Source organism: Mus pahari, chromosome 6, assembly GCF_900095145.1.
Source record: "Mus pahari chromosome 6, PAHARI_EIJ_v1.1, whole genome shotgun sequence".
Lineage (NCBI taxonomy): Eukaryota > Metazoa > Chordata > Mammalia > Rodentia > Muridae > Mus > Mus pahari.
In genome coordinates, this window is record NC_034595.1 from 18,997,174 (window position 1) to 19,010,198 (window position 13,025).

The following is a 13,025-nucleotide window of genomic DNA, read 5'->3' on the forward strand; positions in this document are numbered from 1 at the left end:
CACACACACACACACACACACACACACACACACACACACACACATACACACACACACACACCTTTATCTTTGTGTAAGAAGTCTCCAAGCACTTAAGACTTTGTAGACTCCATGTGTCTGAGGACAGACCAAGCAATTTAGTCCTAGACAAAACTGTACCATACATTACTGCCTTGTCCTTCCTCCATGAGACACTTAACACCTCTGCTTCCAAGGCTCTCATACCTAAGTTTTAACCTTCTCTTAAACACTTCCAGGGTTTAAAGTTTAAATATTTTTCTAGCAACCTGTATGTCAATGTCTAAGATGCACATGGGACAAGTACTGTTAATTGCTTCCACTGAAGTTGGTTCTAGTTTTATAAACTCTGTGATGTTCCCTCTTTGGGGACATGAGGCATAGTCATTTATTTCTCAATACCGAGCAGGCAGTTGAGTCACCCAGGTCGCTTTTTAAAATGCAAATCCGGATGCTACAGGGCAGGGTTAGGGTATGAAACTCATTTCTGCTAGGTTTATAAGTATTTTCAATATACTTTGTTCTCATGTAGGTAGATAATAAGTAGCTATTTCATATCTGTCAGGGGTTACTCAACCTCCTTGGAAGTAATTAGTTATATCTCACAATGCTTTTAAAGATGTGTTATCATTCATCAAATATTCAACACATATTTAATCAGTACTCCAATTACATTTGGTTGATGTAATAAATCATTCAGGCCAAAAGCATCTTAGGGAGGAAAGGGTTTATTTGGTTTATACTTCCAGGTCACAATCCATCTTCGAAGGAAGTCAGGGCTTGAACTTGAGATGAGAACTTGCAGGCAGGTAGCATGAGGGACTGCTGCTTGCTGGCTTATTCTCTGGCTTCCTGTCTTACTAGTTCATGCTTAGCTTTAGTATAACCCACACCAACCTAACAGAGGTTGCATAAACTAATAATAAAGAGAAACTCTCAGAGACGTGCTCATAGACCTGAAAATCCTGAAAAATGCATCAATAAGGGTTTCTCCTTTCAGATGACCCTGGACTTTGTCAAGGTGAAAATTAAGTCTCACCAAGACAATCAAATAATATATTCTAGTCTCAGCCCAATAATGTTGATTTCAAATTCCACCGTCACACTTCTCTTAAACAGGGGAGGGTCCTTTATGAATGGATGTCTTTATGTTTAAGTTATGATATGATAATGGGAGCTGTCCTCCTTAATGACTCTCTGCAGCGTCTGAATCAAGAAACATCAATTGCTGTTATAAGCAATCTTTTAGAAGAGTACAACCCATGGGTGACTTTCCTGAATGCACTTGCTTTTAGAGTATTAGAGATGAAGGCAGGAGATTGAAAGATGGTAATCAGGTTGCAGGATGTGACAGGGTTAATGAAGGCAAAATGAAAGCCAGAGCTGAGGAGTGTGAACCTGTTTGAGGCATTCATCTATACAGCAGGATTTGAAACAAATGTGACGCCTGGCATATATTGTAATCTAAGGTATAGTTTCCAGGAGAAAGTCCAGTCAGGCCAGAGATCAAAATCCTTACCAAAACAGTGTGTTTTCAGCAGCTCAGCTTCAGTTTAGGCAAGTGCAACTCCTCTGGAAGGGTAATGTTTCCTTTTCAAGCATGATGCAAAGTAATTGTTGACACTCCTATCAGTTCTGCTAACCTGTCACTCATAGCAGAGTTGTGACAACCCAGAAACAGTAGGGGCATAGAATAAAGAAGACTGACAGTTTAAATAAGTAGCATATTTTTCTCTTTGATTGACTTCTGAGCTCTTTTAGCCTGAAACAGACAGTTGCCTAATGCTCTGGTTTTCTCCTTGAAGGCGGTATTGTCTTGAACCCATCTTTCTATGGCATTCCTGGACACACCCACACCATGATCCATGAGATTGGTCACAGCCTGGGCCTCTATCACATCTTCCGTGGCATCTCAGAAATCCAGTCCTGCAGTGATCCCTGCATGGAGACAGAGCCCTCGTTTGAAACTGGAGACCTCTGCAATGACACCAACCCAGCCCCCAAACACAAGTTTTGTGGAGACCCTGGACCAGGGAATGACACTTGTGGCTTTCATGGCTTCTTCAACACTCCTTACAACAACTTCATGAGCTATGCAGGTAGGGTCCTACCCTGACTGTAGCCCAGTTTGAAACAGGACCAAATGTCAGACATGGGCTCTAGCTCAGGTTAGCCTTGAAGTAACTACTCATTTTACTAAGATAGAGACTTTTCTTTCCAAGCAATCAGAATAACATCTAATTCATGAGCATTTCTGAAATACAAGAGAGATGTTATACGTGAATGTATACCGGATGGCTGAAACCAAAGCCAGTAAATCCAGGGAGAACTACAGGGGACTGATGCTCGGAGTTATCTGTTTTCTACCTCTGCTTTCTAAAATAAATAAATAGATAGATAGATAGATAGATAGATAGATAGATAGACAGATAAAATAAAATAATACACACAAAAACAAACAAACAACAAAAAAAAACCAAAAAACTTTCTATGTGGCCTGAAAGGTTACTCCTAGTTTTGTAGCTTTCCTGTTCTACACTAGTGGATTGTTGAAGCTTTTTATTTAACCAGGGTCTTCAGTAGATAAGTACAATTTTCATATGCTCATTTTTATCTTGGAGACTGGAGAAAAAGCTTTCTTTCTTGCAAACACAAAATTGTCATACAGTATTGGGTATGGTATTTTTCCTAACTTCTTTTAACTTTTTACAGCCCTTTCAGTGCCATCAGAAACCATATTAAGGACTCATGATCTAGGTCCCAGGATGTCCTGTGCTTCCTGTTAGCACAGGCTACATCAAGACCACTTAAAGCCATTTTAGCAGCTTTGGCAAATTAGATCAAACCACTGCTTCCTCAGGGTGGTCATGGCCCTGATTATGGTTCCCTGTGATCAACTGTCAACAAGTGGACTGAGTAGACCCTTACTGAATTCTACTATAACATTTAATTTAGTCATCTCTTCTCCATGAGAGCAAGCAAATTATATGAAGTAGACAATAGCCTTTTATTGTATCACAAAAGGAAGAAAATGAATAAACTATCTTTTTTTCATTTTGTATTTTAACCAAGCTCATTTTTCTTATAAGAGGTATATGCGATTATTTCTTCCAATAGTAGTATTTTTATTTGTATAACCATTTATACAAAGACTTTACATTTATAAAAGACTTTAATGTGTTCCCTCTCCTTTAATTCTCACAACACATGCACGGAACAAGAACCATCCAGTTTTACAGATGATAATACTGTGGGTTACTGGGGTCGATTGCTTCCTATGACACATTGGATACCAATTACTCTTTCCCCTGTCTGTCTTATGCTATTCTTTCAAAAAGACCTAACCGGTGGTTAAGTAGGGAATTCTAGATGTTCTTTTCACTCTACCTCCTGCTTGGTGTGGAAGTAAGGGTGAAGTTCCTAATTCAGGACTGAACTAGGAAAGGCTGCTTCCGGCTGTTTTACATTCCTGTAGGAGTTTTGATGGATACTGTGGTTGAAAAGAAATTTTGCCAGTGAACACAAAAAAAGATTCAATGATCACAACGGTCCTTACAGTTTCCTCTTTAGCTGATAGCTCCTGGGGACTTTCTAGTGTGTGGCTTTTACAACTTAAAAGTGATGTCACTTGCAAAGTGAGTAACCCACTTCTGGATCTATAAAGTGTCTTTAGATTGGATTCTAAAAACAGCCAGGGTGCTCAGTATTTCCTCAAAATCAGATTCCTTCTGGGCTCCCATTTCCAAACATACTGACACTCCACATCCGGTGCCCTGCTTACATCCCATCTCTGTAGCACCTTTCAGTAGACAGCTCAGCACACATGGGAAATAAACAATAATAAGAGTTTGGAAGTTTGCCTGCTTCTTAGGGGATAGGAGCTTCCACCAGCTACCAGGCCCCCATAAACTAAATCTCCTTTTTGTTTCCCTTTGAGAAGATCTAAAGGGTGATTAATTTACTATTGTTGTTTTGAAAGGATCTCCTCAGCTCACTGACCCATTAACAGCAGAACTAATTTACTGAGCTGAGATAACAAACTTACACCCCCAAAGCATCGTCAAAGCAACCCTGAGCTTGGAAATGTTTGTTGTCCTTAGGATCTCTGATAGATGAGGTGACAAAAGCCGCTGGACCAAATTCAAAATGCAGAGCAGAGCGGGCTTCTCAGAGCTAAGGAAAGGGATGCACAGGGCTCTCTGTCCAGAACAGAGGGCAGTCATTGCCGAGTTGACTTCTTCCAGCTGCCTCTCTTTGCTGGGTGCTCATTCCTCAAGCAGATCTGCCTGCCAAAATAGTCAAGGTTTATGTGTGTGCTTTGCAATATAATAGCCATCAGCTATATGTGACTACTGAGCACTTTAAATATAACTGGTGTAACTGAGGACCTGAATTTTTACCCTTTAATTAATTTAAATGGAGAAGGCCACATGTATTGGTAACTACCATTTTGATCTTTGAAGACCAACAATAATTGAGTACCTCCGATATACAAGAAATAATATAAATAACACAAATAGTGTATTATGTGTGTGTGTATAACAATAATGAAATGTAATAAATAAATGGATAATGTAAATTAACCCAAAGAGATAAGCCATATTATTAACATAATCAGTTTAGGGATGCAGAAAATGTGGTTCAAATAGCACAAGAAACTTGCTCAGATTCAAACACATAACTTAAATCCAAGACTTTCTTACTTCAGAATTGGGGTTATTAACCACTCACTTTACTATTCAGAGGAAGTATGAAAGGCTCCCGAGTGGTTCGGAGTTGTAGGCAGCAGGCAGCTGATGTGTCAAAGACACTTCAATAGAAAGCACCAAAGTATATGCTATACTAACCTATTGGCTAAGCACTTGATAGATAGATGAGTAGTAACCCTGCCCCAGTTTCCTGAAGATAGCAGACTGTATTGAGGATATTTCACAGATACCTAGGCATAGAGTATAGGATCTTAGAAATTTTTTCCAGCCTGCTGTTATGATAGCATCTTCCTGTATGTTAGGAATGTCTAGAGTGCATACATGCTTTGGCCCAATATGCATACATGTTTTAACACAAGCAGTCCTGTCTATAAAGAATATACTTGAAGCAAATAAACCAATTGATGAGTTTAAAGATTTAGCAGCAAGAAAGTTCTTAGCAGTGTCCAAACTCTAAATATTTCTTAAACGTTTACTATATGCCAGGCATAGAAAATAAATCTAATAAAAAATAAATAAATCTATGCAAAAAGAAAAAGCTAAAACTGGTTTACAAGCTTGAAGATAATGGAAACCAAAGTGAACTGCAAAACATCCCACATTACAGAACACTATGACATCACTGAACAAAATGTAGAGTATGGCCAAAGGAAATAGCATGCAAAACTTGAGGTGTTGTGTCAGGAAGCTGAAACTGAATGTCTTACATTGTAGTGTTTGGTCGTAGGCATATTATTTCTTTTTTTGGATCCTTGTTTATTTTTATAATTCATGGCAAATAACCACCCTTACCGTTAGTGATCATACAAGAACAGAATCTAGAATTGTCCTCAGTAGGCTAAATAGTGCTTGACAAATGATAAGGAGTATTTATTAACTATTTGATATGGAGAATATCATAGTCCTAGTCATATGTACAAGTCACATATATGATGAGAATTACATAAATTTACTATATTCATACCACACACACACACACACACACACACACACGTGCATGCACATGCATTAGACAAAAATTATATTATTTATAGGTACAGAGCTTAGGGCTATGTTTATTTGACACATATTTCAAAATTTTACAGTTAGCATAGCTTTTCTAATAATTTATTACTGAGCCTATTGTTATAACTTTAAAAGCAAAACTCAAACGACAAGATTTTACCAAAATGTATCCACTTACGTAATGTCAGCAAGCTTGTTAATTGCTTACATCAGCTTTCTAAGGAAGACTGTCACCATCCTTCAAATTGTAGTGAGTGAAAATGAGACTACCAGGGTCAGCATTTTGTCCAAGGTCCTACAGGTAGTTGAGTTGGTTAAGTGTCTGTCCTGATTCTCCATGCAATATACCCCTCAGAACATGGCTCAGGTTGCAAGCCTGGAGCTCTACAGCAAAAGCATGGGAGCCCGAGAAACCCCTCCAAGAGCAGAAGTTCTCAGTGGCCCTTTTACTTAGACAAAATGGGAACAGAGGAACAAGATGAGCCTGAAGATCTAGGTGAAGGGACTGCAGATGGCAGAGGTGGCGCTCTTTGAGGCTGGCAGACAAGTGGGCCTGACTTTATACATGAGCCAATTGAGACAGCATTTATGATAAATGCAAACCTTTGGGATTTTGCCCAAGATTCTGATAGTAACTAAGTCTCAGTGTGATATAATCTGGGACAGATGTTTTTCAACTTCATAAAGTTCAAATGGATCCCTATCCCCTACTAACTTCTATCACCTATTCATTTTCAAACTTGTTCCTATTGACAAATAGAAATGGTTACTATTTAAATTATAAAAGGAAAACAAACTTCTTTGAAGACACAGTAATCAGAAGTTCCTAAATAAAAAATACTTCATATTTCCAATAATTCTTTTCTTGGTGTTTTCTGTATCCCATTTGAATCCTTAATAACCTCTGGTTGAATTGATTTAAATACCCCTAAATACCCCTCATCTATATGTCAGGAAAATGATATATAAAATTAGGAGAGTTGTTAGTCTTCAGTTAGTATTCTGATTTAGGAATGTCCTTTAAGTGTATATTCCGTGTTAATATTTTTACTATGGTGACAATGCTTCAGGAACCAGTCCTCTCCCTGAAGGCAAAGGTTTTCCTCATCTCAGTCCATCCATGGTGCCAGTATTAGAGCCATGTGGGCTAGTATTAGATTTGAAAGAATTCATGATTTATACTCTGAGCCTTGATTCTTCTTCCTCCAAGTTTCACACGCACGCACGTACACACACACACACACACACACACACACACACACACACACACATATGTGTTATTCACTTACTTCTCCCAAGTATGAGTCAGTGAGCATTGCCATGAAGTAGATAGAGTTCTTGTGTCTCACACTCCAGCTCAGTCATATTATGGGATGAACACTCTTATGGTCCCCGTTGTTCCCACTTTGCAGATGGAAAACGGAGGTGCCAAGGGCATAGAGACACTTGCTCCCTTAACTCTGTATCTTGTAACATTTTCTTTCTTGAACCATCAAACCCTCCACCTGCATCTAATCTACTTAGCAGCCTTTTCCAGACATTTTGCACAAAGTGTACAGATCACAGTGTTTATGAACAATGAACTTGTGTTCTGGCCATCCTCGGGCTGAGGTGTTCAGACCCCTGGCAATAGGTAGCCACCGGATTTGGGGAGTTACATGGTGGATCTAGACTTGAGAGCAATTTGCTGTCGCTCCTGTGCAATGCTTGTTAAGGAACACTAGGCTCTTCTGATGTTGCCAAATGTCTTAAAGCTTTCCCTTGGGGTGCTGAAGAGAAGACTGTCCAAATTACTAAGAGAACCCAAGCCAGCCTTGCCATACAAACTCTCACGCCCTTGTCTGTTCCCTGCAAGGTCATGTCCTGCTGCCCAGCACCTGTCTGAAATTATTTTCTGATAAGGAGAAGTGAGTTTATGCTACTGGATTCCAGCAGCACTTTTATTTTTAAGATCTGGTGAGGTCTACGCTCCTCATCTGGGGCCTAGCTGTGGTAATCCTGACCAAGCAAATACCCCTGAGAAGGGAATGGTACATTAGGAAACCAAGCCAAACAGTGTCTTTTTTTTTTCTTGTTCCCAGGGGAACTGAATCAGAATGTTGGAAAAAGAAACAGGAGGCAAAGCTCTTCCTGAGGGGCTGACTTGGGTCTCTGCCTTAAGCCCACACTCTGGAAAAGGGAGAGTGAAACTGAAGGTCACTCCATCTGAGAGATTGTTTCCAATCCCCCCTTAGACTAGAACTGGGCTGAAGTCCCATGTGCAAGCCACCTGCTGGAGACTTTACCTATAATATATTTCATTTGTGCTTAGCAGGGTAAAGTCATAGCATTACTTAGAAGCATAGCTTTGTTCCAAACCCCAGATATGCTTAACTCTGTGGCATAGGAAAAGTGGCTTGCTTGAATATAGCCTGAGTTCCTAACTCCACAAAGAGAGAGAAAATGATAATATCCACTCCCAAACTAGCATGTGTTGGGAGATTCAGAGTAACTGTCCAAAGCTTGTCATTCCATGCCTGACTCATAGTTACCACATGCTAAGCATATGTCTCAGAGACATGCATATACCCTAGGGAGATGTGTTTGCTCTTGTTCCCATCTGTACTGGTTAGTGTATCATCAACTTGACCCTAGCCAGGGTCATTTGAGAAGAAGAAACCACAGTTGGAAAAATACCTTTCATCATATTGGCCTGTAGGCATGTGTATGGTGGCATTTTATTAATGATTTATGTAGAAGGACAGAGCTCACTGTAGGAAGTGCCACCAGTAAACAGCTGGTCCAGTGTTGTATAAGAAAACAGACTGAACAGACTATTAGGAACAAGGCAGTAAGCAGCATTCCTCCATAGCCTCTGCTTAATTCCTGCCTCCAGGTTCTAGCCTTGAGCTCCTGCCCTGACATTCCCCTAAGATGAACTGTGACATGGAAGTATAGATCAAATAAACCCTTCCTCCCCAGGTTGTTTTTGGTCAGGACCTTTATTACAGCAATGGAAATCCAGCTAAGGTAGTATTCTATATACAGCCTGACATGTGTATTCACTTCCTAACTATGGCAAGGCCTGAGCTTTACATGCCTCTAGCCATGTAGTTACCATGTTTTTAGACTGACTTTCTTTCTCCACCTCAACCAAGTGTTCTAATTGACCTCACATGTCCGTCCATCTTTGGTGCCTTTTTGGTTGGTTCTCTTCCCCCACATGCCATCTCTATCAATTCAGTGATGATCTACATCTCGTTAGTGAACATAGAACAATCCCGGCTCATGTGATGTGTTCATACTCCCTTAAGGGCAGGAACATTTTTTAAGTCCCATCCTTCCACAGCCCTGGTTTATGACACTGACCGTGAATTAGATACTGAGTAGATTTGTTTCAAAAACAGTATCTTTGCAATAGGGAAAAGTAGAATTCATTAACACGAGTGGATGAATGTATGAATGTGAAGAAATACAACAGAAAACTAATGACCACATAAATGAGTGAATAAATAAGTGGGTAAAAAAAAAGTGAATTAATGAAGAAATGAATAAACAAAAGTGAATGGGGGTGGAGGCATTGCTGACTTGGGGCCAGGGGATAAGCAGCTTGTTTCATCTTTGTCCTTAGCCGTAGTAGTTCTCCTCTAAGATCCTGGCTTCCTTTTCCTTCACCATCCCTTCCCTCCTGTTTCCTCTCACCCGTCTTCAGGAGTGATGGCCGCACTAATTCGTTCACAGACCATTAACTTCTCAGCACTAGGAGAGGCTACCCTGAGCTGGCCAGGACACCCTCGGGCGCTGATTTTCTGGCTGCGTGGAGACTGTCATTCTTCTCTTGCACACCTGCCTGTGCAGCTTGGGGTCTTGTCTTTCTTCTCTCTTTACTTTTTTCTCTCTTTCTGACTCTTACAGATGACGACTGTACAGACTCTTTCACGCCCAATCAAGTCTCCCGAATGCACTGTTACCTGGACCTCGTATACCAGAGCTGGCAGCCCTCCAGAAAGCCAGCACCTGTAGCTCTTGCGCCCCAAGTTGTGGGGCACACAATGGACTCTGTGATGCTAGAGTGGTTCCCACCCATCGATGGCCACTTCTTTGAAAGGTGAGTGTGGCCTGGGGAGTGTTGTGTGCTCTCTCTCTCTCTCTCTCTCTCTCTCTCTCTCTCTCTCTCTCTCTCTCTCTCCATGCTAGGAAGGCAAAGTCTTAGAAAGAAAGCCACTACTCAGCAGTGACTGGTACCCAGGGGCACACTGATAAGTTTGAGAAAGATGATATAAGAATATTGTTAAAAGAAATGATCCAGTAATAATGTATACTTCCTCATGAATGGGAGGCTAAATTAACTTTATTATTAGAAGCTTGGGAAGTGGGGTAGGTGAGAAATGAAAATCTAATACACTGTAATCTGGTGGCACTTGTCTTTAATCTCACCACTTGAGAGGTAGAAATAGGCAGATCCCTGTAAGTTCAAGGCTAGTCTAGTCTGCACAGTGAGTTCTAGGCCAGCAAGGGCTACATAATGAGAGAATCTTTAAAAACATATTCTCCCAATTTGCCCAAGTCCAAAAAAGTTGGAAATTTCTATTGCAAGAAATAGTTTCTGGTGTTGTCTCCGTTAATACAGGATTTGAAATTGCCTCTGAAAACCCTTTCATATATGTGTGTGTGTGTGTGTGTGTGTGTGTATTTCTCATTGTATAAAATAATAGCATTGTACTATTTAGTTTGCAAAAATGTATGGTTATATAGCATCATAAGGTTTATACTTAGTATATTTTGAGAAAACCAGAGACTAATCTAGTGTAAGACCCCACAGATTTGCTCCCTGGTCTGTTACTGGTCATCCAAATGCCACCTGACATGTCAGATTCACAGATTGTTTTTAACTGTCTTTTCCTAAAAATGCGTCTGATTATGTCTTCAGGTGGTGAGAAAGGGGAGACCTAAATTCAATGCCTTCTCATGAATCCGTTCACTATAGACTTCCAAGGAGCTCAAACTTTGAGGAAGCTAGATGGACAAGCTTCCTAGCTAGGCATGCAGTTCAGTGGCAGGGCTCTTGCTTAACACATATGAGGCCAAGAGTCTTATTTAATATTCCCAGCAACCCAGTATCAGAATAAAAATGTTCCTCATGTGTCAGATAAGGAGAGCGGTGAAGCTGAAAGAGTCTGAGAAACTTGGCCAAGAGCTCATAGAAAGTGCGGGAAACAGGTCCTCAACAACATTTCAGAATACCTTGTCTATGAATCCTAGGGGCCTTCATTGGGTGGCTCCAGACTAGAGTGTGAAGGAGGTATTAACTTTCCTCACAAAAGGTGGCAAAAAGCTCTCGTTTACTCCTTGTGTATATGTGTATTTGTGTATAAGAAAAACTAAGCACAAGACCTCACCTAAGATTTCTCAGAGGTAAATAGCTAATGGGTACATGTTTAAATGCTCACTTTCACTAATTAGCAGGGAAATTGCAACTTATAACTGAAATGGTTAATCATCTCAAAGTCTTAAAATGGCTATTCCCAAAAACACACTAGAAAAATAGCAAGGTATATGGGGAAGGAGAATCTTATGCAGTGTTTGTGGGACTGTAAATTAATTTAGTCATTATAGAAAATAATAGGCATTCTCCTCAGACAATTAAACTAGAGCTATATGATCCGGCTATTGCATTAATACATACATATCCAAAAGAAATTAAATCAGAGGCTGGAGAGGTAGTTCAGTAGTTAAACATTTACATTTAAAACATATGGATCTGATCAGATCCTCAAACCACAGCCAATCCTGGGACAACCTGACCTATGAGAGTGGAGTCAGGGGATCCCAGAGCAAACTGGCTCACAAGACTAGCCATAGCAGTGAGTCTTTGGTTGGACTGAGAAACCCAGCTTGATGAATTAGTTGGAAGAGCAATGGAGGATGGCTCCTGACACCAGTCTCAGGCCCCCAATACAGATGTACACTTGTACATACCACACATCCACACTTGTGCAAAACATACCAATGCAAACACAGGCGCAAGGCATACAAAAAAAAAATGTAAAAGAAAAAGAAGGGATCAGAAGTAGTTGGTTGAAAGGAAACCTTGTTTCACATGCTCTGTATAGCATCAATCACATATCTAAGATACAGAAACAACCTGAATATCCATCATCAGGTAAAGAGGTTATGGAATATTAGCCAGCCTTTAAAAGTCAGCAGAGAAACCTGTCATTTAAAACACATAGCATGAGTCTGGAGGTCATTATTTTATTGAAATCTGCTTACCCCAGAAGGACAAGCATGCCTGATCTCCCTTATGTGTGGACTATTATAAAGTTGAGTCATTGAATGTAGAGAGAATGATGTTCACTGGAGGAGGGTAGATCTAGGTGGATGTTTGAAGTGAAGATGTTGGTCAAAGGGGACAGTTCCAATTAGATTGCAGAAATAAACCTTAGTGCTCTGTTGCCCACAACTGACATTATAATGACCTATACTGCTTTATACGGTTTCTAGTGGCTAAAACAGTGCATTGTCAACATTTTCATCTTACAGACACAGAAAATGATAGGTATGAAAGGTGACAGGCTTCTTCATCACCCTTCTTTAATTATTATAAACCTGTGTATAAATATTATTTTATACTTCCAAAGTATTCAAAATTAAGATCTCTGTGGTAAAATTTTCCAAAATTAAAACCATATTATACAGTGATACCGCATCAAACTGGGTCTCTAAATGTCTACAGACTATCAGTCCCTGAATCTGGAACCTTCGTTTTGCATCCAGGGGAGGGTTTGCTCTGCTAGCAAGGAAGTGAACTCCCCAGGCTCCTGTAGGAACTCCCTCTTTCTGGCCCCAGCTGCACTTGCAGATTTTGGAGCTGGGTTAGGAAATGCTCACGTGACACTTTGTTGCAAGCTTTGCAGCAGCCTGTAAATTTATTTATTTTCTCTGAAGTGATGAGAAGTTTCAGACGTTTGGTCAAGCTTTGGCCTTGATTCTACTTAAAAAATGGAAGTTTTGTAAATGAAGCTTCCTGTGTATGTATTCAATTTATATCTCATAAAGCAGTTATTGTCCATTAAATAAAATCCATCTGATTGTTGGAAACCTATTAAAGGGTTAATTGTTGTGTAATGAGATATGTCTCTATTACATAGTACTCATGGCTTTAATCAATATGTTTTTAATAACCCATAGTCAGTTAGTACTTGAGGCGTATACAATAGCTATTCTGTTTAGGGTAATATTAACTAATAGAGTTATCACATGCTAAATTCAAACTGACATTTTTGAAACATGTAATTAAGGTTAGCAGCTATG

General features: G+C 39.9%; 1 protein-coding gene across 1 annotated transcript in view; it reads left to right on the plus strand.

The window, feature by feature from the left end:
- The window catches only part of Pappa (pappalysin 1), a 229,112-nt gene that overhangs the window by 55,289 nt on the left and 160,798 nt on the right, over positions 1 to 13,025 (plus strand). The window contains exons 4-5 of the mRNA XM_021200408.2: positions 1,824 to 2,117; positions 9,627 to 9,819. Coding sequence (XP_021056067.1) covers positions 1,824 to 2,117; positions 9,627 to 9,819 — 487 coding nt within the window. The remainder of the gene's footprint in view (positions 1 to 1,823; positions 2,118 to 9,626; positions 9,820 to 13,025) is intronic.